The sequence below is a fragment of the Lacerta agilis genome, chromosome 6 (assembly GCF_009819535.1).
Source record: "Lacerta agilis isolate rLacAgi1 chromosome 6, rLacAgi1.pri, whole genome shotgun sequence".
Taxonomy (NCBI): domain Eukaryota; kingdom Metazoa; phylum Chordata; class Lepidosauria; order Squamata; family Lacertidae; genus Lacerta; species Lacerta agilis.
This window is the reverse complement of record NC_046317.1, coordinates 69,353,483-69,376,206: the sequence shown is the minus strand read 5'-3', so window position 1 is coordinate 69,376,206 and position 22,724 is coordinate 69,353,483. Positions and strand designations below refer to the sequence as shown.

The 22,724-nt window shown below is 41.5% G+C and overlaps 2 protein-coding genes across 3 annotated transcripts; one reads left to right on the top strand and one right to left on the bottom strand.

The window, feature by feature from the left end:
- The first annotated feature begins 456 nt into the window (after nucleotides 1-456).
- Nucleotides 457-1,774, top strand: LOC117047800. The gene has a single exon (XM_033151029.1). It carries the CDS (start codon nucleotides 501-503, stop codon nucleotides 1,161-1,163), a length of 663 nt encoding a protein of 220 aa, XP_033006920.1. The 5' UTR covers nucleotides 457-500; the 3' UTR covers nucleotides 1,164-1,774.
- Nucleotides 1,775-3,931: 2,157 nt separating this feature from the next.
- On the bottom strand, nucleotides 3,932-21,344 carry IFT52 (intraflagellar transport 52). 2 transcript variants are annotated; one of them, XM_033153353.1, is made up of 14 exons: nucleotides 21,199-21,344; nucleotides 19,324-19,448; nucleotides 18,427-18,514; nucleotides 17,184-17,313; nucleotides 16,131-16,206; nucleotides 15,948-16,019; nucleotides 14,982-15,108; nucleotides 13,685-13,771; nucleotides 11,606-11,674; nucleotides 10,628-10,782; nucleotides 8,977-9,064; nucleotides 5,632-5,740; nucleotides 4,982-5,127; nucleotides 3,932-4,260 (listed from the first exon to the last, which is right to left on the bottom strand). In XM_033153353.1, the coding sequence occupies exons 1-14, from the start codon at nucleotides 21,214-21,216 to the stop codon at nucleotides 4,213-4,215; spliced, it is 1,338 nt and encodes a 445-aa protein (XP_033009244.1). In that variant the 5' UTR covers nucleotides 21,217-21,344; the 3' UTR covers nucleotides 3,932-4,212. The 2 variants fall into 2 exon arrangements, with proteins under 2 accessions (XP_033009244.1, XP_033009245.1); XM_033153354.1 differs by lacking the exons at nucleotides 14,982-15,108; nucleotides 16,131-16,206; nucleotides 17,184-17,313; ... (1 more) ...; nucleotides 19,324-19,448; nucleotides 21,199-21,344.
- Nucleotides 21,345-22,724: the final 1,380 nt, after the last annotated feature.

The following is a 22,724-nucleotide window of genomic DNA, read 5'->3' as shown; positions in this document are numbered from 1 at the left end:
AAAATATTTGAGGGGGCCGCACCCCCAAGTTGATGGACATTTCCATTCAAATAGTGTGTGTGCTGTGTCATGTGATTATATGGGGCAGGGCTTACCTGCCTCCACACCCCAATATTTTATTTAAGTTGACACCCCTGACCTAAGTCCATTTTAGTGAAATAAATGCACATTGTTCCCTAGTGTTAAATTTTAGACTGGGGGCTCTTGATGGCAGCAGCCTGTCCTCTTGGAATTTTAAGTGCTAGATACATAATACCTTGGCTATAATCCTATACATGCACAAAGCATGTTCTGAATGAATAAGCTTTGGATCACACTGCATGATAAAATAAAACTATCTGGCATTAGTAGAGAAAAAGCAAGTGTCTAAATCTAGTTTGTAACTTGGTGTGATGGATAACTGAATAAACAAAACTCCTTATCAAAGCTTTCCTTTAATTCCATCGCCAGGTGCCCCTAGGATTCTGAAGACTGGCCTCTTTTCTCTGGGAACCAAAAAAATGTCTTCTCAAAACTGTTCTAGTTCTCTGTTACTGAAAGAAATATTCGAAAACGGATTTCTGATTGGTGCTTCTGGTTGCAGCATCTCTCCGAGTAGCAACTGTTTCCTAGAAATGAGCAGCATCCCCAAGCCTGATGCATGCGACAGTGCAAGCAAGATGCAGAATGTGACAAAGGGAAGCTCTCTAGCTCTAAAGGCAACAGACTCCTTCATGAGCAGCACAAAGGAAAACCTGCAGGCCTCACCGGATGCTCTTGCATCTTTCTGCAAGACTCCCATCCAGCCATGCGCCTTTGACTTGTCAAGCTTGAGCGCTGCAAATGACAGCAAAACCAATTACACAGAGGGTGTGTTCCATGATACCAAATCTTCTACTCCATGCAGGGAAGATAAGCCCTCTAAACTGACAACTGAGAATATGTCGAAGAGCTCTGAAATAAATGATGTTGCAGTCTTCAAGAAGCCGCCGCCGCCGCCGCCAGTATTGGAGATCTCTGGAATACAAGCCACTCTGGACAATGTACTTTCTCCAGAAGCAAGCTTAGAAGAATTTGGGTCCTTGAGCTCTGTGAAGCTTGATACGCCATCTCTGGAGATGTCAAACCTTGCCATGCCTCTGGGTGGTGGTAGTGCCGTGTCTGTTACTATTACAAGACACTAGACTCCTGCACTTGGACCTGATGGTTCATTGGTTGGGCAAAAGCTCCAGGTGGTTTGCACCATCCAGCCGTCTTGCTATGTTTCTTGCATTCTCTTTCCCAGGTAACAAGTGAAGCATAAATGCAAATGAAGAACTGGTCACATAAGGCACTCGTGCCACGTGGACAAAGGCATGAAACCATCCGATAAGGAAGCACTTGGACAACTCTGTCCTTCTCTTTCTGAAGGTAACTCAGAGGCCTGTGAGGTCAACCCTAACTGGTAGCTGAACAGGCATACTTCAGAGCTGAACAAGATATAGTGGGATGTTTTACAAGGCATCTGTTGCTTAGAGCACATTCTGTTGCCACATTCAGAATATTGGCATTATTGTCTATTGTTGCAGAGACCCCCACAATGCAACTCGTGTGATGGACTGAAATGGAAGATGCGACCTACAGGTAGTAATCTGTGTTAAAATGCTGGTACACTGAAAGATCAAAAAGGGGAGGGGGTTCCTTCATTTAACTGTTGCATCAAAGAACTACTTGTATTCTTTAATGTCAGATTTGTGCACATTGTGTTTTTGTATAAATGCAAATAAAGAGACTAATTCTCTCTCTTGCGATGCAACTGTCAGTAGCCTGCTGGACTCCAACTCACATCAGCCCCACCCTCAGCTCTGAATATAGCCACCAAAGTTATATTAGAACATCCACTATGGACTAGTTTCTCTCACCCAGACTATCCATTGATCCCTCCTGGACAGGGCTAGAAAAGGTTTCCTTTTTAGGCTAGGAGTTTCCCAACCAACAGCACTCTTCCTATGCCTTGGAATTTTTTGTAGCACTACTCCTGGCTCCCCTCTGACAGCTGCTTTTGGTTTAGCCCTGACAACTGCTTGTTTCAGAGTAGAAAGAACAGCATCAATTCCTGGTGTGTGTCCCCCCCCCAAAAAAAAAGTTAACTGAAAACAAATTGAGTTCCGAAGTTTTGCTGAATGTTAAAAATGATTTTCAAACAGCTGACGGAGAAAGCATTTCAGAATGCATTTTTGAAAACGGCAGTCATTAATGTGCCCGCTCTTATGCATCATTCCTGGGAGGGTTAACCATGGGTCAGTCTCAAAAAGGTTAGCCACTCCTGCTTTAAGGCTTGGAGAGGCTACAAATACCTCCAGTCTATTATGGGCATTTCTATGTTTCTTAAAGTACTGACATTAAGTCACAGGTGAGATTAGTTAAAAGATGAGGGGACAAGTTTATATATATATATATATAAAAGTATAAAGGGTAGCAAAGTGAAATTGCTTTGCCATTAAGTTATGATATAAACACCCCTCTGAAAATTGTAGTGTGCAAAGCAAAAACTTATTAATGCTTTGCTTGGATCAGCCTGGGAATGGGATAGCTACAACAGGTCCTGTCAACTGCTTTCAACCATGTTTTGACAACACGAAGGGCAGATAACCCAAAAGCATCTCCCAGAAGGATTTACAGTGTGCAAAGAGATTGGGTGGAGGAAGAAAAGCAGAAGTCGGTTTTCTGACTACTAGAAAGCTATAGCCCTTTGCTCTGTATAAAATTCAGCATTCTGCACTCTGCCAGGCTTTTTCACTGCCTGGGCACTGCTTTGATCTGCCAACAGAAAGAAAGGCAAACACCAGGAAACAGGATCAAACAGGCCACAACTTTATTTGAAGGAACATGAGATGCTCAGGAAAAGTATTTTGGATAGCCTGCTGCAGTATCCTCTAGAACCACTAAAGTTAAGCCTGAGCTATATCGATGGCCTGTTCCCCTATGAGAAGAGGCAGGTGTGGTCACTCATATTATCCCCCTACAGCTCAGTGTGTACCTGTCACCACCTTAGGCAGTGGTACCACTCCAGACTTGCAATTGCTCTGCTATCACCTGTGTCAGCCAAGACAGACCTCCTGGACTCCTTACCTCTCATGATACTGATGCCATTTCTTACATCCACTGTGGCCATGCATTGTTTCTGTGTGCCAATAGTCCAAATTGCGTTTTCACTTTCTCTGCTAACATCCTACTGAATTCACTTTCCTAATCAGTTGGAATGTCGTGCATGTTCTAAGATGCTGCTTTGGTTCCGGGTGCAGTGGAGACATTCGCGGTTGAGCCAGAGGGTGCGGTTTGGGGAACAGAGCAGAGGGAAGACTTTTTCTCTCTGGTCCGCTCTCTAGGCCAGCTGTGTCGAGGTAGGGCCAAACATTGAAAAGAGGTCTGAGCGAGCTAAACTGTCAAAGCCCATTCCCAGGTGCATCTTTTGATTCTTAAAATTGTATGCATTTCTCATGGCTTTTGACTGTTACTTGTAAGTATTCTAAATGCTTAGTTTTGCCAGCTCAGCAATACATGCATCTGTCAAGGCAGATGAGTAACATTAATGATCTGAAAAGGAGCAAGTGCCCAGATGAGGTTGGAAAAACCACACACAGTGCGTGGGAGACATACACTTGCCTTTAGAATATACACTCCTAAGCATCCTCTCCAAGGCAATCCCTAACTTGCAAGAGGATTTACAGGACATGGTGGCAGCAGGGTAGCTACAGTAAAGACCAAACAAGGCTATTAGTCAGAATGTGCAAAATCTTGTGTAAAAGGAAGCAAGCAAACTTGTGACAACACCCACCCTTATAGCTATATGCTATTTGTTGTATAGCCATGCTTTTACCTTATGGATTATCTGCCTCTTCCCCACTGTACAGGCATACTGTATTAATCCACACAGAGAGACGCGTTTAAGGGTGACAGCTAGAAACAAGAATTTTAGGTTGTACAAAATGTGATATTTATTTGTTTATAAATAGAAATATTAAATATGGAATGCTTCATACATAAGAAATTATCAAAATTATTGCTGCCTATAAGGCAATCGCTCATTTGGCTTCAGCGTTTTAGACTATCTACATATTTGTAAGGTAACATAGGGTACAGATAATGGCAGGAAGAAGCAAAGCAAGCCAGTTTATTGAACAAAAAATAAAACAAAATAAGGGAAGCTGTTCTATTATTCTTCCCTGTGCCATCAAATTTCCTTTCAAATATTCAAAAGCCACCCTGGAATCCAGCTTCACTTGTATCAATATCATGCTCCTTTAAAAAAAAGAAAAAGGATATTTGTCAATACATAGAAATGACTCTAAGCTCCTTTGCATTTTCAGGGTCGAAAATAAAATTTAAATGGTCTTGAAGGTTTTCAGCTCCTGGACTTTATGGCCCAGGGCCAATACAATGTTCCCAAACTCTTGCCCTTGTTTAACAAATTAGGATCACACAGAAGGCTCACACACTCTTCTTCCCCACTCTTCTCATGTAAATTCCTCTTCCTATTTGCACAGCTGACTATTTGGACAGTTTGTAGTCACAGCTAGACATGGGATGGCAAACTCTGGGTTTAGGCAGCCCTGGTTAGCATTAACATTGGTGCACATATAACACTGCCAGAGAGTTGCCACTAAAACGAAGGAGAGAGTCTGGCAGTCAAGGAAGGAGGAAGCATAAAGTCCAATATGCTCAACTATCAACTAGGTATTTAATATTGCTTTCTATAAGGAGCACAGAGAATCATAGAAAAGCTAGAAAGCATTCTCCCCACCCATCTTTTTTTTCTTCTTCTGAAAGAGGTGTTGGAACAGAATACTCAATTAACTTGAAAAGCAAATTAGATAAAGCTTAAGTCCTGTTTTATTATTAATTTTAATGTGGTGCCTCCTCTATAGATCACTGAGATCAGGAAAGAGTCTGCTTTCCCAGAAACCTGGCTTTTATATCTTTAAATCCAACAGGGCTTCAAGAAAAATGTCCATTAGTTTACCTGATTCAGCTTCTTGAACTCCACCACTTGAAAGAAAATGTGCTCCAGGATATGTTTGGCATCTTGCTGCTCCTTTGGTAGTTTATTAGTCACCCCTAGGATATCCCCACATTTTCTGACATAGAATTCCAAATCATCTTCAGTGCCTAATAAGGACATTATAAGTAGTATAATACACACAAAATTTGCCAAATCATTTTAAGATATTATATGGGTTTCCACAAGCAGAGAAGGGACGCAGAGCCTATATGCAGCTACACATTACTAGACCACAGGATCCTTCATCCCTGAACGCTGGGGCTGGGCTGATGGTAACTGGTGTATAATAACATCCAGAGGACCACAGATTCTCTATCCTGATGTAGAGTACCTCCATTAGCATGGAGGAAACAGATTTAAAAGATCTGGTTTTCTTAACAAAATGTGATGCATTTTGCAAAAAAAAAAAAAAAAAAAAAAAAAAAAAATTAAGGTATGCATAATATGGAGGACTTCAGTACTTTTCAGCTTTCTAAAGTGTGCCCTGGAGAGAAAAAGTCTGACAAGCACTGCTGTAAAATGTTTTCTAAAAAGCATTTCATCTAAAAAGAACCCCTGCCCATCCCACAAATAGTTTAGCAATCCCAAGTTCAAATGTTTGCACTACTTACATTTGTTTGTTATTTGAGCAAGGCGAGCTTTCTCAGAAGAGAAAGTTTCATCCAAATCAAACAGGTCCAGGCTGGGAGGAGGCAGCTCTCTGAAGGCCGGTGGAAAAACCTAGTAAGAGATTAGGCAAAACTTATTAACATGCTCAGTCTGCCCATACTTGTTCCAAGAAAAAGAGCACTGGTGCAGGCTCTAATTAAACTACTCGCATGTTGTAATCTTGTTTATACTATGTAAGGCTCAGAAAGTAATCTATTCTGTTTATAGCCCTTCAAAAACATATACAGGTTTGACATTTCCAATTTCTACTTTGGAAAAATCAGTGACATGCAGCATAAGCATCTTGGTGAGAGGAAAGCAAGCACCAGATTACTTGTTTCCTAATCACAGGATTTCAGATATTGGAAGGGCTAGAGTGTGTTCAGGGCATAGCCTGAATTGAGAGAAATGTGATTAGCTGCAAGGACTGGACACATAAAATAAGTTAGGCTGTGCATGTAGGGAATTTCTAACTTTGAGGAACGACAGGCAGAACATTATGTCTGGGTTAAACCTTTCCTCATTTTTACTGCCTTCCTTTGAAAAACTATCTTTTGGTTGCCTACAACAGTGTTTCCCAACCAGGGGCCATATGGCCCCTGGGCCATCCCATGTCAGGTGTCAGGGAAATGGCGTCCTCCCCCCTCCCCTTTGGCTGTGCATCAGAAGAACAAAGCAATTAGAGTCCCTTAGAGACGCGGGTGGCACTGTGGTCTAAACCACAGAACCTAGGGCTTGCCGATCAGAAGGTCGGTGGTTCAAATCCCTGCGATGGGGTGAGCTCCTGTTGCTCAGTTCCTGCTCCTGCAAACCTAGCAGTTTGAAAGCACGTCAAAGTGCAAGTAGATAAATAGGTACTGCTCCTGTGGGAAGGTAAACGGCATTTCTGTGCGCTGCTCTGGTTCGCCAGAAGCGGCTTAGTCATGCTGGCCACATGACCCGGAAGCTGTACGCCGGCTCCCTCAGCCAGTAAAGCGAGATGAGCGCTGCAACCCCAGAGTCGTCTGCTACTGGACCTAACAGTCAGGGGTCCCTTTGCCTTTACCAGTTTAAGAGTGTTTAATGATCACAGACAAAGAACAAAACAGCCATTCTTGAAGTTAAGGTACCCCCAGTTAAGTTTTCTCCTACTTCCCCCCGAGCCATCCTCATCACTTCCCTTCTGGCAACCTTATCTCGCAACCACTGAGCCTTCTGCGTAGCAAACTTTTCAGGTCTCTTTGCCCTTGGAGAGAGAGGCTGGACAATTTCCAGCAAAGGGGAGTCAGTTACCGTATTTTTCGGTCCATAAGGCGCTCCGGACCACAAGACGCACTTGTTTTTTAAAGGGGAAAAACCAGGGGAAAAATATTTTCCTGGTTTTCCTCCTCTAAAAAACACGGAGGGGAGTGCTGGAGGGGAAGCCCCTTCTCCCTTCACAGCGGCTCATCCCCGCTTCCTTAAAGGGACATGGGGACGAGGGGAGAAGATCGGAGCTGCTGGCACGATCCACCAACATCCCCTTTGCTCCCCGCCGCCTCCCCACATCCCCCGTCGCGTTCGGCAGGACGTGGGGGGAGGCGGCGGAGGTGTTGGTGGATCGTGCTAGCAGCTCCGTTCACGGAGCTGCTGGCACGATCCACCAACATCCCCTTCGCTTCTTGCCGCCTCCCCCCATCCCCCCATCCCCCGTCGCGTTCGGCGGGACGTGGGGGGAGGCGGCGGAGGTGTTGGTGGATCGTGCTAGCAGCTCCGTGAACGGAGCTGCTAGCACGATCCACCAACATCCCCTTCGCTTCTTGCCGCCTCCCCACATCCCCCGTCGCGTTCGGCGGGACGTGGGGGGAGGCGGCGGAGGTGTTGGTGGATCGTGCCAGCAGCTCCGTTCACGGAGCTGCTAGCACGATCCACCAACATCCCCTTCGCTTCCCACCGCCTCCCCCCATCCCCCGTCGCGTTCGGCGGGAGGTCGGGGGAAGCGGCGGAGATGTTGCTGGACCGTGCTAGCAGCTCCGCTCGCCGAAAGAAGCTTCTTTCGGTGAACGGAGGTGCTGGCATGATCCAGCAACATCGCTGCTGCCTCCCCCCACCTTCCGCCGAACGCGACGGGGGATGGGGGGAGGCAGTGGGAGTGAAGCCTTCGCTCCATAAGACGCACAGCGATTTCCCCTTCCATTTTAGGAGGGAAAAAGTGTGTCTTATGGAGCGTAAAATACGGTATCTCTCTCTTTTCCTGTTCTGCTTCTCCTAAATGTTCCCCACTCAGCTCTGTCAAGTCTTTGTCTTCCGAACTATGTCCCTCTGCAAACCAATTCTCTAAATCTATACTGCTCCACTGTTCACGGGCAGCTTCAGGATCCTGGTCAGGAGCAGGAAGAGGGAGAGGTTCCCACCACTCCTCATCAGAGCTGTAATCCTCAGTCTGGTCTCTGACACCCCAGGATATTCCATGGGGGCCACAGGTGAAAACCGCATAAATGGGACGCCATGGCACGAGACTAGGGAGCCACAGAGGGAAGTGAAAAGTGAAGAAAATAGAAAAGTGACCAAGGAAAGAAAAAAGAAAACAAAGAAGTGAAGAAAATAGAAAACAGAAGTAGAGGGAACAGAGGAGTGACTGTGATTCCCAATGTATGGAGTGCCACATGCACTTTTCAGCGACGTCGCTTCCACTTCCTTCTCCCTCCCACTTCTGCACTCCACCACTGCATGCACCAAGCTGTCCACGTTGTTTGTCATGGGCAAGGTGCGTGGCTGCAGCAATGTTAGTGTGTGGGGTGCTGTTTCTTCGTGCAAGTATTACTGTGAAAGGAGGCATGTTGCTGCATGCAATTGTTACTCAGCCTCAAGCAGAATTGGCTCAACGCAATGGACAGAGGTGATCTTCAGTTATCCCTCGCAGTAAAAGAGCCAGATATAATTGTTTCTGGTCACCAAGCACAAGGATCACATTGACTGAGAAATACTTAAAAGTATATTGTTTTATGTATTTTGTATAAATTTTATATATATATACAAACAAAACAATTGAATAGCTACCTTTCTGCCACAGGGAGGAAATGAGTTTGGAAGGGGGCCACGGTCGGAAAAAGGTTGAGAAACACTGACCTACAAGGCATAGACCTGCTTCAACACACATTGTAACTTTCAGTCATTCTGCCAAGATGACCTGCCTGATCTTCTCTTCCTACCCCATAAGCCTTGAACTCTTCCTGCACTATATATTGTGTTGCCTCTTCTGTGTCTGAAATCACCCAAGACCCACCTGTTCACCCTACTCACAAATGCTTGTCACCTTATTTCCTTCCTCTCCCAGAACAGTTACTCACAGCTGGCTGAAGTGCAGGCAACGGAGTTTCAAACTGAGGCTGAATTAGTTGGAGTGGTTCGTATTTCACATTCAGCTGCTCATAAGACCTGCAACATATAACAATGTGTAAAGTTTGCAGCATTTGCTAAAGGTTTTTTCCTTTGGAGTTTTGGCATGTGTTAACAACTTTTACTGTCACTACAAGTTCAGGATAGATATTAATTTAACTATGCCAAAAATATAACTAGGAATAGAAGTGTACATGAGCAAAACCCCAAATTTAACCACCTTTCTGCTGATGGTGCGTAACATATTGAAATTCCAAGTCAAAAGTGCTGATACTGAACCTTAAAAACTTCAAACAGTTCGAACCCATGTTATATAAGGACTGTATCTGCCTATATGAACCTTGAAGACAACAGCATCGGAAGCTCTGCTTCTGTGCCACCTTTAAGATTGGTAAGATTGGTAGACACCAAGGATAGGGGGCCATTCCGTGAAAAATGAGCCTGATAAGAATGCTAGATGAGCACTGGACTTTGGTGAGGAAGATTCCAAACGTGGAGTCTAACCATTTTTTTAAAAGCTAAAGACAAAAGAAGTTTATTTTATGGACCTTCTTTTCAAAAGTCCACCCACGTAGTCTTCACAGAAGTGTTCAAATTAAAAGTTTTCTGATGATTGTCCCACCCGTGACAGCATTTTTTCCTTAATTTTGTATCATTAAATTTCTTAAACTTAATTCCTGATTGCATAGTTGTAACCAATAAACATTGATTTAAACAGATATGCTGAGTTTATCATTGAGTCACCTCCCAACTCACAGAGTTTTTCCATAAATCAAACTTATCTCAAGTTCCATGTCCTTTTTTTGTCCCACCCGTGACAACACTTTTAACATTTAATAAAATTGTCAAAAATATCCATAAAATAATAAAACATTAGTAAAATGTTCAGTATCTTATTAAGAACATAGTTTAAATTTTGGTTGTTAATTTTTATGTATATTTACATTGTTACACATGTGTGAATACCAAAAAACATGGTCAAAGTGTCCCACCCGTGACAATGGAATGGCCCTAGGGTCTTTGCAGTAGTGGCCCCTGTTCTCTGTAACTCCCAAATGATGCACAGTGGCCCTTTCAGTCTTGGCATTCAAAAAGACTTTAAAAACCCTACCTGTTTCAAGTGGCTTTTACCTGATGCACTTCTATTGCCTATTTTATATTGATGCCTACTGTTGTATATTTTAAATTTTTAAAAGTATTTAACAAAATGTATTGTTTATTGTAATTTAATCTTTATGTTATTGGTCTCCACCTTGAGAGGACTCTGTCCTCAAAGAGCCTATAAACAACAAAAATAATTCAATGAATAGGCCGTAAAATCTATTAAACTAAAAAGAAGAAAAAGACACTGAATTGGATCCAGACTTTGCTGTCTACAAACAGAAGATCTCCTTTTGTACACAGGAAACTTTTGATCAGGTGTGTGTGTTTATGTGTGTAATGTGATTTCTGCTGATTCTCCCAGCCCTAATCCTTTGGAGCAGTTTCACAGGGTGCAAAGCGATGGGGGAAACTGGTAAAAGTTGCCTTCTCACTCCTGCTGCTGGCAGCAAAATCTGGATTCAACCCATTGTTTTGAGATACATAAATGAGGTCACCAACTTGATGATTTTCGGAAGTGCAGTGGTATCCAGCTGGTAAATAGACATGTCAAAAAGTGTTGTGAAGTCTCGTGGATTTTCATCTCCCTCCTGCAGGCAAACTCGCAGTCGCTCTGACAGGGTTGCTATATCTGGAAGCATTGTATAATCAGATATCTGGGGGGGAAAGCAAACGGAAATTGCTGTGAACAAAGAGACAGCTCACACTAAAAATGGAACCTTTCCAGTGAGCTAAACAACTACATGATAAAAATAAATGCATCTTAAATCATATATCCAACAAACAATACACTTAAGAGTGCAGATTTTAATTTAGTTTGGCCAATTTTCTAACCATGATGGTTATGAGCACTTATATACATCTCTTGATTAGGAAACAGATTTTAAAAGCTTTTTCAACAGTTAAATAAGTTTGGTCGTAATAAATTTATCTTCTGTACGTACTTCTAAATTCACATACTGTATATTATGATATCTCTTTATTTTTCATGGTAAAATCTATTTGTCGATGGCAGACATCATAGGAAAGAAAATTAGCTATACTTTTTCATCTCCGTGTAGTCTTCACAATGTAAGATTACTACAAACTGCTAAGTAATTTTAAAGTTTTGGATACTGTAATTGAAAAGTTGAAACAGTGATAGAACCAAATAAACTTTACAGAGCGAGTGTCAAAATTAACAACTCAACTTTTTGTCTTTAAGTTAAGGGTAGTCAATGGGGTCCACTCTAGATGTTACTGGACTCCCAGCCCACATCAGTCCCACCTCCCATGGCCAGTGTTCCAGGATAATGGGAGTTGGAGCCTGCATTTAGAGGGAACAGCACCAGCTACCCCTACTTTAAGCTTATCAAGGCTTCCTTCTTTGCAGGGACAAAAAATAGAGAGGCAAAAACCAAAATTCAGCAAACTTGGCAGCTATACTTTATGATATACAAAGCTAATGTTACTAAATAATGTTAAATTAGTTCCCCTTACCTCGGGATCTTCTGCATCAATCTGGTTTAAATGGATGTCGCTTGTAGTAAGCCACTGGAACAGTACATCCTAAGAAACCAAAGAGCCCAGTTACGATTGTGGAATTCTTTGAATTACCAATATTAACAGTGGGGGGAAAAATCCAAGAGAAGTTCCTTGGCATATTCAAACAATCACACTTACATATAGGTAAATTGGCTGGAAGCAGGAAACATTATTTAGAGTAAATGATTATAAGAGAGGTGGTGGCTGCATTCTGATGTCACACTAAACCAGTCCTGTCTTGCATCCCTTTCCTAGCCACCACTGGCAACCAGGAACTCTACAGTGAGTGCAGTGGAACTGCCTCCAGGCAAGTGAAAGCAAGAGAGTGTTCTGTTTTGCCAGCCCAATCATCTTCACTACTGGCCGCAGAAGTTTGTCACCTCCTCCATGGCCAGTATGGAATCTGGTCTGGCTGATGAAGCAGAGTGTTCTGTCCCGTTTCTCTAGCTTGACCAACTAGCAAGAAGTGTCAGTTGAGCAGGCTCCAGTTGCACCTGCAACCTTCATTTCCCGATAATGCCTCTGAAAAAGCTGTGGTTAACATGAACTATGGCTTGTTTTGAACTGGAAACTATGGTATGAAATTCATTGATTCTAAAGGAGTGTTGATTATGCTGAATACAGGCACAGAAACTTCAAATATACATTGTATAACTTGGTATCACAGAACTATAAAAACATCTGTACCATTTCTCGTATCTACTGACATTCTGCATTACAATCTCTTGATAGTATTGTATGAATACTGCACTGTATTGATTTGTTGACTTCAATTCCAGTATCATATTTTTCTGGTTTAAATTTTGTTTGTGTGTGTAAAGGTGGATTAATAAGAATTTAAATGAAATAAAATTATAGGTGTAAAATCTGGGATCAGTATTATGCCCTTCAAACAACGTTCTTGCATGTATCTCTAGAAGAATTCTCACCATTGCCATCCTCACTTTTTAACCTACATCTGAGCTTTTCTCTGGGAATCTGAATTGAATACCCATGTCCAATGTTTTGGACATGTCTCTGCAGTGGTTTCTCAATGAAATGACCATAATTTGTAAAGTGGTTCATTTCATGGTTTACTCTCCTTGCCACATAGAATTTCAGACATTCCTCATTGCATAATGAAAATGTTTCATGCAGTGGGGATGATTTATGTGGCAGGTCTCTCTAGTGCCTGCATGTTATAGCACCCAACAAAATGAGGTTGCATAAAGACTTCAACGTAGCAGCCACTGACTGGGTATTAATTCTGTTAATAAGGTTCTTATTAACGGATCTCTTCCCTTCATGGTTCTCCCTCTATGTTTAAGAAACATATTAGCTCACCGTTTTCCTTGAAAGTTTAGGGCTCAAATTCTATACACACTTAAACAGGAGCAGGTCACAAAATGAGGTTGAGAGGTTTCCACTTACTGGGAGGGGGAGTGGGTGAGGTTAACGGCAAGGTGGGGCTGTTCGTGCACACCAGCCGGAGCACTGGATTAGGTTCTGTAGTGTGTGTGCACAGCCCCAACCTTGCTCCCTCCTCACCCCACACTCTACCAGTAAATGGCAGTGGTTCTGATGCCGAGAGGATATTACTGTGGAGTCACAGCAACTACAAAGAGAAACCAGTGTCCAATGCGATTGGTCTAGCAACAATGCCCTAAAAGACGTACAGTCGTTCAGAAGCCAAAGCGTGGCTTCTGATTGGCTGCAGGAAGCTCCTGCAGCCAACTGGAAGCTGCGGAAACTCCGTTGGACATTTGGATTCCAAAAATAGTTTGCAAACCGGAACAATCACTTCAGGGTTTCCGGCGTTCAGGAGCCAAAACGTTTGAGAATTAGGCTGTTCGAAAACCAAGGTACAACTGTATTGCAAAAAAGACTACATACCATAGCGTCCAAAAGTAGTAGCAGAAACTTCAACTTGATATGGTTGAAAAGACAACTCACTCTGCTGAATAACTCCTAAGCTTCAAATAAACTTGGTCAACTGATCATTAGAGGGCATACATTATTAAAGTATTAGCAATGAAGTTGACAACAGAGGCTCACCATAATCTTGCTGTTTTCTTCTTTTTCCAAATACTGGTCACTGAACATATGACAAGATCCTAGTACAGCTAACTTGCCACCTTGATTCTATCAAAGAATAAATCAGTAGAACACATTTAATAACTTATACTGTACATCAATGTTTTGTCTTACCAGGTGTACTTTTCATATTACACTCTTTAACACTCTGCATTACTTTACTGCAGGATTGGGAAATCTGGTCTGACCAACAGGCCAGATCCCTCTGTCCCCCCTACACCTCACAAGCCAGATGTGACAGGTGACCATGGTATTTTCCTAGATTGGCTGTGTGGGATAGGTATTAGAGGCACAGTACTACAGTAGCTCTTTGAATGCCACCTCATTTGTCTTCTAGATTCTAGATTTTCCTTCTGATCATTTTCTCTGCCCTAATAGACATTCTACCATTTTCTTCAGAATCCTCTTGCACACATTCCAAGCTGCCAATATCCTTATTATACCATGGTGCCCAGAACTGGACACAGTACTCCTGATCGGGTCTGACCAAGGCAGAACAGAGCAAACTATTACTTCTCTAGATCTAGACAATATACTTCTGTTGATGCAGCCTAGAATTGGCTGGGACAATAAAAATTAATTTGTCCAATGAAAGTCTCAGTTTTGAGGACACCATACACTCATATTACATGTTTCTATGAAGGCATTAAAAGCTCATACAAATTATAAATGCAGAGGTACTATTGGGGACAGAAGAAAGAAAAAATTATAAGGCATACTTGTTTGGAATGGTTTTAATAACTGGGATAAACTATGTGAACAAATGTCAAGTTATCTTGTTTTTATCCATCTCGGTTGAATTTGTATGGATGCCTAACATATGGTTCCCTTTTCCAAATATTTTGGGATAAGCTAAGAAAATAAGTAAGTAAATTCAAATGAACATATTTACCATACATTATTTAAAGTTGGTAAATTACACCATAATGAAGTAAAAGTATGATAATGTACATTTAGAACAGGGCCTATCTTTAGTTTTATTCACTTTTCAGCATTTTGTCTTAGAACTGTTTTAGAAATGGTATAATTATTATTACTAATGACTGATAAAACCGGGGAGGAGCTGCAATAACAGTTCAATGTGATTCCCCATCCCTGTTATAGGTCAACTTTTTTTTCAAAGGATCCAACATAAAGGAGCTTTTATCTGAATGCTTTCCTGCTAAAGTTGCACAAGATGTGCAAGTAACAGAAATTATGAACGAAGTTACAAAATATCATGTTTTACAAGTATTTGATGGCTCATGCAGTTATGTACCTTAAAGTGATAAAAAGCCAAGATGGGTCTATTAAGAGGAAAGCAGACAGATCCCGTGGACAGAACAGCCACTGCTGGTTTCATCACATTAAGTGTAGCACCAAATGGATACACAAAAGTGAGAGCCCTACAAAATAGTACAAAGACTGTCATAAGCATTTTCTATATTTCACAGAATTGCAATGCTGTCAAACACAATCAACCATTCTCTCTGTCCACACCCCTTCATGTTCTTCTGCTGGTAGGAGATTATTTTTTTCTTTAAAAAAAGAAAAAAGATACCTTGTCTTTGTAACACTTTAGAATTAATAGTGATGGCTTAAATCCAAAGAACCATAAGTGGACGAAAGGTGCATTTGTACTGCTCAGCAAGCATTCACAGAAGTCTTCTACTTCTCCCAGGGCAGTACCACAATTTAGCAGAGGTTACAATACTGTATAGGCAACATACTGAATAAGGAAGGAAAAAGGCTGAAGTTTACAGACTCCAGGCCACAAGAAAGTCTTGAGAAGGAACCTGTGCTTCAAAAAGAGCTTGTGACAATGCAGTAACTTCTCAGGATTTGGGTGTCACTTTTTAAAAACAGTGCTCTTCCATTGCACTGTGAGTGGAAGAGGCCTTCCAATAGTGGATCCAAGTCAGTAATTAAAAGGACTATACTTTACAATGTATTAAAATCCTGTTTTTCTTGCTTTCTGTGGTGACATGTTTAAAGCATGTATAAAAAATGTCCATAAACAGTAAAAAAAAAAAAAATCCAGAACATTGTGCAAAACTCTTCCCTTCCTTGGATTTTGTAGTATAACTTCCCTTAAGCAGCATTTTAAGAGGCAAAATACGAAATCTTAGGCATTCTTTAGAATATTCTACAAGTTTCAAGAGCACTTCCCACACAATGCTTTATTATAACTTTTCGGATTTAACATTCACGGCATCTGTAACATGGCTGGAAAGAAGATACTTACTGTGAATCATTTCCACTGTTGTCTTCATCTATTATCCCAGACACTGTTTTTCCAGCAGCTCTACTGATTTCCCTTATAGATGGAAACCCAAAAATAACTGTGATTTGTAGTTGCAAAATATAGCAAAGTTATGCAAGATAAAATGTGAATGCACCCACACACCATCCACTATCAAATACTTACCGATTTAAAACTCCATTGGAGACCAAAGCTTCTTTCGGATGGAAGTATTTATAATACACATTTCTCACCACAGAGTCTTAAGAGAAATGGAAAATATTTTTTTTCTCAGTAAGATGCAGTGCTGCAAAGTATGGTTCTCTCTAACTGTATGAAGGCTGGGGTTGCCAACACAGTACTTTCTGGCTTCATGAGATTCCTCCACCCCACTAAAATTTGGCTTGAAAGAAGCATTTTATAGTAGCCAATTGACTAGGCTGCAGTTTGTGCCTGGCTGAGATGTGTATGTGGTGCCCACACACTTTCTCCTGTTTGCAAATGTGCCCATGGGCCTTAAAAAGCTGGCAAATCTCTCATATTTTCCTTGTGGCAGCCCGTAAGAAGATGCAGATGTACAATCATAGCAAAAGTACAAATGGAACAGTCACAATGAAAGATAGAGGTGCAGTGGCTCTTTTGCTGTATCAGAAGCAATTCATCAAGCTATTCACTTTAGGCCAAGGCAGTTCTACATCGCACATGAATTCACCTTCCTCAAGCCCTTGCACTGCTCTGCTCTTGCATCCACTGAATACAGTCCATGCACTGAGGCCACAGAGAGGAGAGGCTGCTGAATATTCTAATGTGCAGTGCGCACAATGGCTTAAAGTAAAATGAAAGTTACAGCACAATGGTGTACAGTGGCACACCGAGGCAATATAGCAAGAGATGTTTACTTGGAGCCTAACAGAGAGAAACTCTTTGGACCTTGCTCTATGCTCACACAGAGTCCAGGCCTGCCGCCATACCAAATATCCCTCAGCCTTGGATGTACTTTATTGTAGTACTCTTCACTCGCTAAGTATTTTCAAAATCAGCAAACATGGAAAAGGGAAGATGGCAAAGCTACAATCATATTCTGTCACTAGCTCTTTTGGGACCTAGCAATATCAAATTAATAAAGCACACTCAAACTGATGTAAATTGAGTCACTTGTTTGTGGTTTCTGACTATATGATATGTAAACATTCTCAAGACTGCCCAAAGAAGAAAGCTTGTCCTCAGGTCAGTTATTACCATTATTGACCATGATCCCATATTCTTCCAATAAAAAGTTGATGTTGGTGTCATATCGAGATTCACCACCTTCTCCCAGCATCACCAGGATATCCCCACCACTTTCTAGGTACTTCTTCAGAACCTCAAACTGTAAAGGAAAAAAAGCACAAAATGCAAGTGCTTTGCAACAAAGTCTTGAGTCCCAGGTTGAAAGGTTTTCCTGCTTTTACACAATTTAACCCTTGAAAATTAAATAGCAACACAACACAGCTTGCACATCCTTACAAAATCCTAAGTCCCCTTTGGTAAAGAAACCCCATCTTATTATTATTCCAAGACAAAGGGAAAATTAACCCCAAAGATGGTTAAAGTTTAAGCAGTGCAAATAGGTATTTAAGCTAGCAAACCACCTGCTATTTGGCATACAGCAGAACAGGGCTAACTTTAGTCTTCCATAGTCCACGTTCTTTTCTTTTCTTTGTTTTTCATCTGTGAGTCCACCAATGTGTTTTAAATTTATCAAGTATGAGTGCATACTCAAGGTCTCTTTACAAATTATGGCATAATTAATCTGTTCTAAGCAATTCTGAGTAGGCATTCATGTTTAACTCCATAGTGCTTTAGTGGATTACATTTAGGCTGTAGTCCTAAAACTACTTACCTGAAAGTAAGCCCCATTGAATTCAACAGGACAGACTTCTGAGTAGACATGGTTAGAATTGTACAATTAGGGCGGTATTCAGCTAAATAATTTTGTGATTGTCCCTCCGCATACTGTCTCCAGATTTACTGCAGAGGACTGGGGGAATGCCTAGAACAGATTTATGGGGTGCACAGGGGAGGAGAGAGGGAGAATGTTCCACTGCATAAGGAAAAATTATTGCACTGACAGAACGTGAACCTTAACGCTACACTGAATTCTGCCCTATGTCTAGCACTCTTTGCAAAAATCCCAACAAGAAGGCGTTAGGACGGAGATCCATTAGTAAACAGTGAACAACCCACCAAACATACATACAGGGTACAGCACTGTGGCTCAGACACATTTGCAAGGCACCGATCCTGCCCCAGATCATACAAAACAGGATAGCCAGAGTGTGCATCATCCTGCTCTGCTTCTATGAATCCAAAAGACCTATAGGATGCGATGCAAGAGAACCAATGAATCCTGAAGAAGTTCACAGGATCAAAATACTAGACAAGATCAGCAAAGCAGATATATCTTTAAATGGTTATTGAGGTATTTAAGACAATTACATACTTCAGCAGCTGTGAACTTTTCTCTAGGTCCTGATGTAATCCAGAGTTTTACTCCGGACAGCTTCTCTGAAGTTATTTCATCTTTTAAACTATGGACAAATTAACAGAAGACATGTTATCCAGCAACAGATATCATTGGCAAACCACAATTCCAGGATTGGACATAACACAAAGACAGTGATCATGTTTTATTTTTTCTCAGCGTAAGCAGGGAGGAGGAAAAGAGCCATCTTAGTGGTATTCAGGGTGAACTATGGCTTACTGTGACATGCATGCTGTGCCAATATCTCAATTGTCTAGGCAGATGTTGCATTATAATGTATTTTTAATTTTCTTCTCTACTTTGAAAATGACTACAAAAATAAGGTATTCAACCCTAAAATAAAGACTGATGTCCTGAACAAGATTACCAAATCTCATTCCATTATCAAAATGTTCAAGGAAGATCTATTACAAACCACTAAGACCTAATGCCAAATGCATATAGGCATATTAAGCTAAAGGCCTCATTTCACTTCCACAATTATCCCCACAATGAAGGTGAAGGGTTGATGCTTTAAAGAACAGGGGCTTAGACCCGTCTCGAAAAGCTGTGGTTGAGGTAAGGCTTGAATGCAGGACTATGAAGCCCACACTCTGCCACTATCCTACCCTAACAAAAGAAACTTGTTTAAAATCTGCAATAAGATAAACAGATATTGTACAAGATATGAGGAGAGCAAAAATTTAACTGTTATGGGGCAGCCATTGTCCTGGGTACTTTCAATCATTTTTATGCCTTCATCAAACTTCAATGCTGGCCTAGAAACAAAAGGTCTTCTTCTCTCAGAACAGCAGTAGTAAAATGCAGGAAGCTAACACAGATCAGAAAAAAGAAAACAATACATACTCCACTCACCTCTGTATCTTCCAGTTGCTTCGAAGCTTTTTTTGTAGAATCCTATAACCATTGTTCATAGTAAAAATTTCCTTTTTAGAAGCATTGAAGACGATTATATTACGAAGTTCTCCCTCCATAGTTACCTCAAAAATGAAAGAGCACCGGCACATAAATAAAAAACAAAGCAAAAGCAAAAATTGCTATCATTATTCATAAATTCTAAGAACCTCTCTCAGATTAATGTAGAATTAATGAAAACCCACAATTAACCAAATAACATTATGTTTTATTGATTGTTCTAGCACAGTGGAAAGAAAGAAAATCTGGGTTCTCTGCAAGGATTTTTGACTTCCAACCTTCCAAATACCCTAACCCGCCAAAAAGAATGCTAGTGAAAATGAAGAAAGCTTGGGGTGACAAGTGTATTTTTGAGTGGTATGAGTGTCAGCTTTGTTTGGTTCTTAGAGTAGGTATGTCTTTTGTACCAGGCTACAGCTGGTGGATCTAAGAGTTCTAGCAGAAAGCAAAGCAACCCCACTTCTGTTCCAGCAATTGGGACAATAAAATAGTAGGTTCCTGGCCAGGATCTCTTGTTCTTGAGCTATATTACTACACACTATCAAAACCCTCTCCAAGGGCTAATTCCCAAGACTCTTTTGGGAGAGCTATGGCAGTGAATAAACTGGCATAAAATCATTGCAAGCTTGCAGCGCTGAGATTTCCTAAGCATCTGTAGTTTGAAAAATGAGGGCAATTCTATCAGTAAGTGTACGATTTGGCACTGAGGAACAGAAAGACAGTAAGTAGATTTGGAAGCAAATAGTTGCATCTAGTAATTAAAAAAACAATCTTCTTGAAATTGCATTTTTACAAAGGTTTATCTTAATCCCATTATAGAATATCCCTCTCCAGAGGCTGATGCATGAACCATGATGTATCTGGTGTTTTCTGACACAGCCATGGCAAGTAAACATGGATCTGAAGCACTGGGCAGATTTTTCACATAGGTTTTATACAGAATGCCACCAAAACCACTATGATGTCTGTTATCACAGGCAGCACCTCAAAACAGCGTATCCAGAGTGCTTCACATTAACAGCATTAACCATTGGATCTAGGCCTAAGGGGCACAGATCCTTACAGATTCTTGAACAGGAGCCTCTTCCTCAAACTACCATCAAATCACATTACACCTGTATCCTCAGACCGTGCCACAGCGCTTCTGGTGTTGATTGACATGTTACAGATATCATGGTTTTTTTTTATAGTGGGGGGGGTCCAGTATAAAAATATTGCAAGTTTCCTGCACCACAAAGTGTAGGATCTATTCCTGCACTGCAGGGGGTTGGACTAGATGATCCTCAGGGTTGCTTCCAACTCTACAGTTCTCTGATTCTGTGTGATTCAGTCTGCAGGCTCAGATATGATCTGTGATTTGATTGTGGTTTTCATGTATCCTTTTTTTTTTAAAAAAAAAAATCAAATTCAAGAGGACTCTTGGACTGGGGTAATGTTTGTTTGAGGGGGCTTTTGTTGCTGCTATTGATATTTATTTATTTTTGGGTACATTTGTTTTGGATCTTATTATGATTTATGTGGATTTTTTTTTCAATATGGTTGCATGCTTTTGGATGTGTTTTATTTATTGCTCCTGCCTGCTTTTGCTATGTTTGTAATTATGCAATTCCCGCCCCGTCCCCCGTTTGTAAGCATGGTTTTTCTTGCTACGGAAAGGCAGGAGGAGGCAACTAAAATTCACCAGCTCCGGACTTCTACAAGGTCCCAAGGTGAGGGGAGCCAGGATCGTACCTACGAACCAAGCAACCCTCCGCCTCCATAAATGGTCCCGAGGAAGAAGGAGACTCGTCTCCACCACCACAAAAGTTGACTTACCTGCGGGGTCGCCACCATCCTTTCCCCGTCCCCTCCAACAGCGGAGCAGCAGCAACGCGCGGTAACTAAGGGCCTTCTCCCTCCCTAGCAACGCGAGCCCTTTCCGTCTGCGCAAGCGCCCAAAGCGGTTTCGTTGGCAAAAGCAGGAGGGCGGGTAACAGGAAAGGAAAGCCGCGTTCCGTCCGACGTGATGACGACACAGGCCCGCCTAGAGTCTCCTTGAGCTACAGGGAAAGGTTCGTTCAGCGGTGGAATCTTCCATTCTCGATGGTGGAGGGGGGGGACTCCGCCAATGACGACAGCGGCAGAAGCAGGGAAAATCTCTCTTGGCAACGGTTTTGTTGTTGTTGTTTTGGTTTGTTTGCTTTGGATGAGTTCTGGAAACAGCAGAGGGCACGATGTGGAAAGTTTAGACTTGAAGGGTTAGACCTAAATCCCAGCCATCTTGTTCCCCCCTCTCCACTTTCGTGCTGAGTAGCAGCACGTTCTTAAAATGTATTCTCAAAATAAAAATAAAAATAAAAATTTCCTTCCAGTAGCACCTGAGAGACCAACTAAGTTTGTTCTTGGCATGCACACGAAAGCTCATATCAAGAACAAACTTAGTTGGTCTCTAAGGTGCTACTGGAAGGATTTTTATTTTTATTTTTTATTTTGTTTTGACTGTGGCAGACCAACACGGCTACCTACATGTATTCTTCTGTTGGTCATTTTGTCACTAGCCTATTCCTTGTGTTGTTGCGCCAGCTCTCTTGGCAACTTGTAGAATTGCAGCCCCTCTCTAATATATTTCAATAATGACCTTTTTAAGATGGGTGCGTTACTTGGCTATATTTCAAAACATCCAGTCTAGGGAACTGAATCCCAACCCATTTCAATTATTCTCCAATACACGTGTCAAGACTACCTTGTGTGTTTTCAGGTGAGGATAAGAAAATAAGAAGAGCCTAGTATTGGGTCAGGCCAGTAGCCCATCTAGCCCAACATCCAGGTGCTTGTGGGAAAGCTGTGATTTACATCAACTGGTGTTCAGAGGCATACTGCCTCCACCACGGCTAGTAGACATTGCTAGACATTGGTGGTCTAATTGTATATGAAAGCCATCATAGCTCCATTGTTTTAACTGTGCACTGCATGAAGTTTTTTCTTTCAGCTGTCCTGAATCACTGAATCTCCCGACATTCAATTTATTGGCTGTACACAATATTATGATACAGGAAGAAAAACCTTTCAGTATCCACATTCTCAATGCCGTGCATAAATTTCTATCATGTCACCTCTTCCTCATTTTTTCTCTAAACTAAAAAGTCCCAAAGGCTGCAAACTTTCCTTATAGGGGAGTTCTTCCACCCCCTTGATAATTTTGGTTGCCCTTTTTTGAAACTTTCTGAACTCCAGGATATCCTTTCTGAGGATAGCTTTAGTTTTCATTAGTTGCATTTCGCTGGTCATCAAACCAGTGAAAATGATTATCACTAGTAACAATTCTGCTTCCCTAGTTTTATATTTATTTATTTATTTGTCAG

Bases quoted from the DNA above. Each gene is read 5' to 3' on its own strand.
- LOC117047800 (XM_033151029.1), top strand. From the start codon at position 501: ATGTCTTCTCAAAACTGTTCTAGTTCTCTGTTACTGAAAGAAATATTC.
- IFT52 (XM_033153353.1), bottom strand. The intron at 13,772-14,981 runs GTACATAACTGC...ATTCTTTGATAG, and splicing joins TGGCTTTTTATCACTTTAAG to AATCAAGGTGGCAAGTTAGC. The intron at 4,261-4,981 runs GTAAACTAATGG...TTTTTTTTAAAG, and splicing joins AGTTCAAGAAGCTGAATCAG to GAGCATGATATTGATACAAG.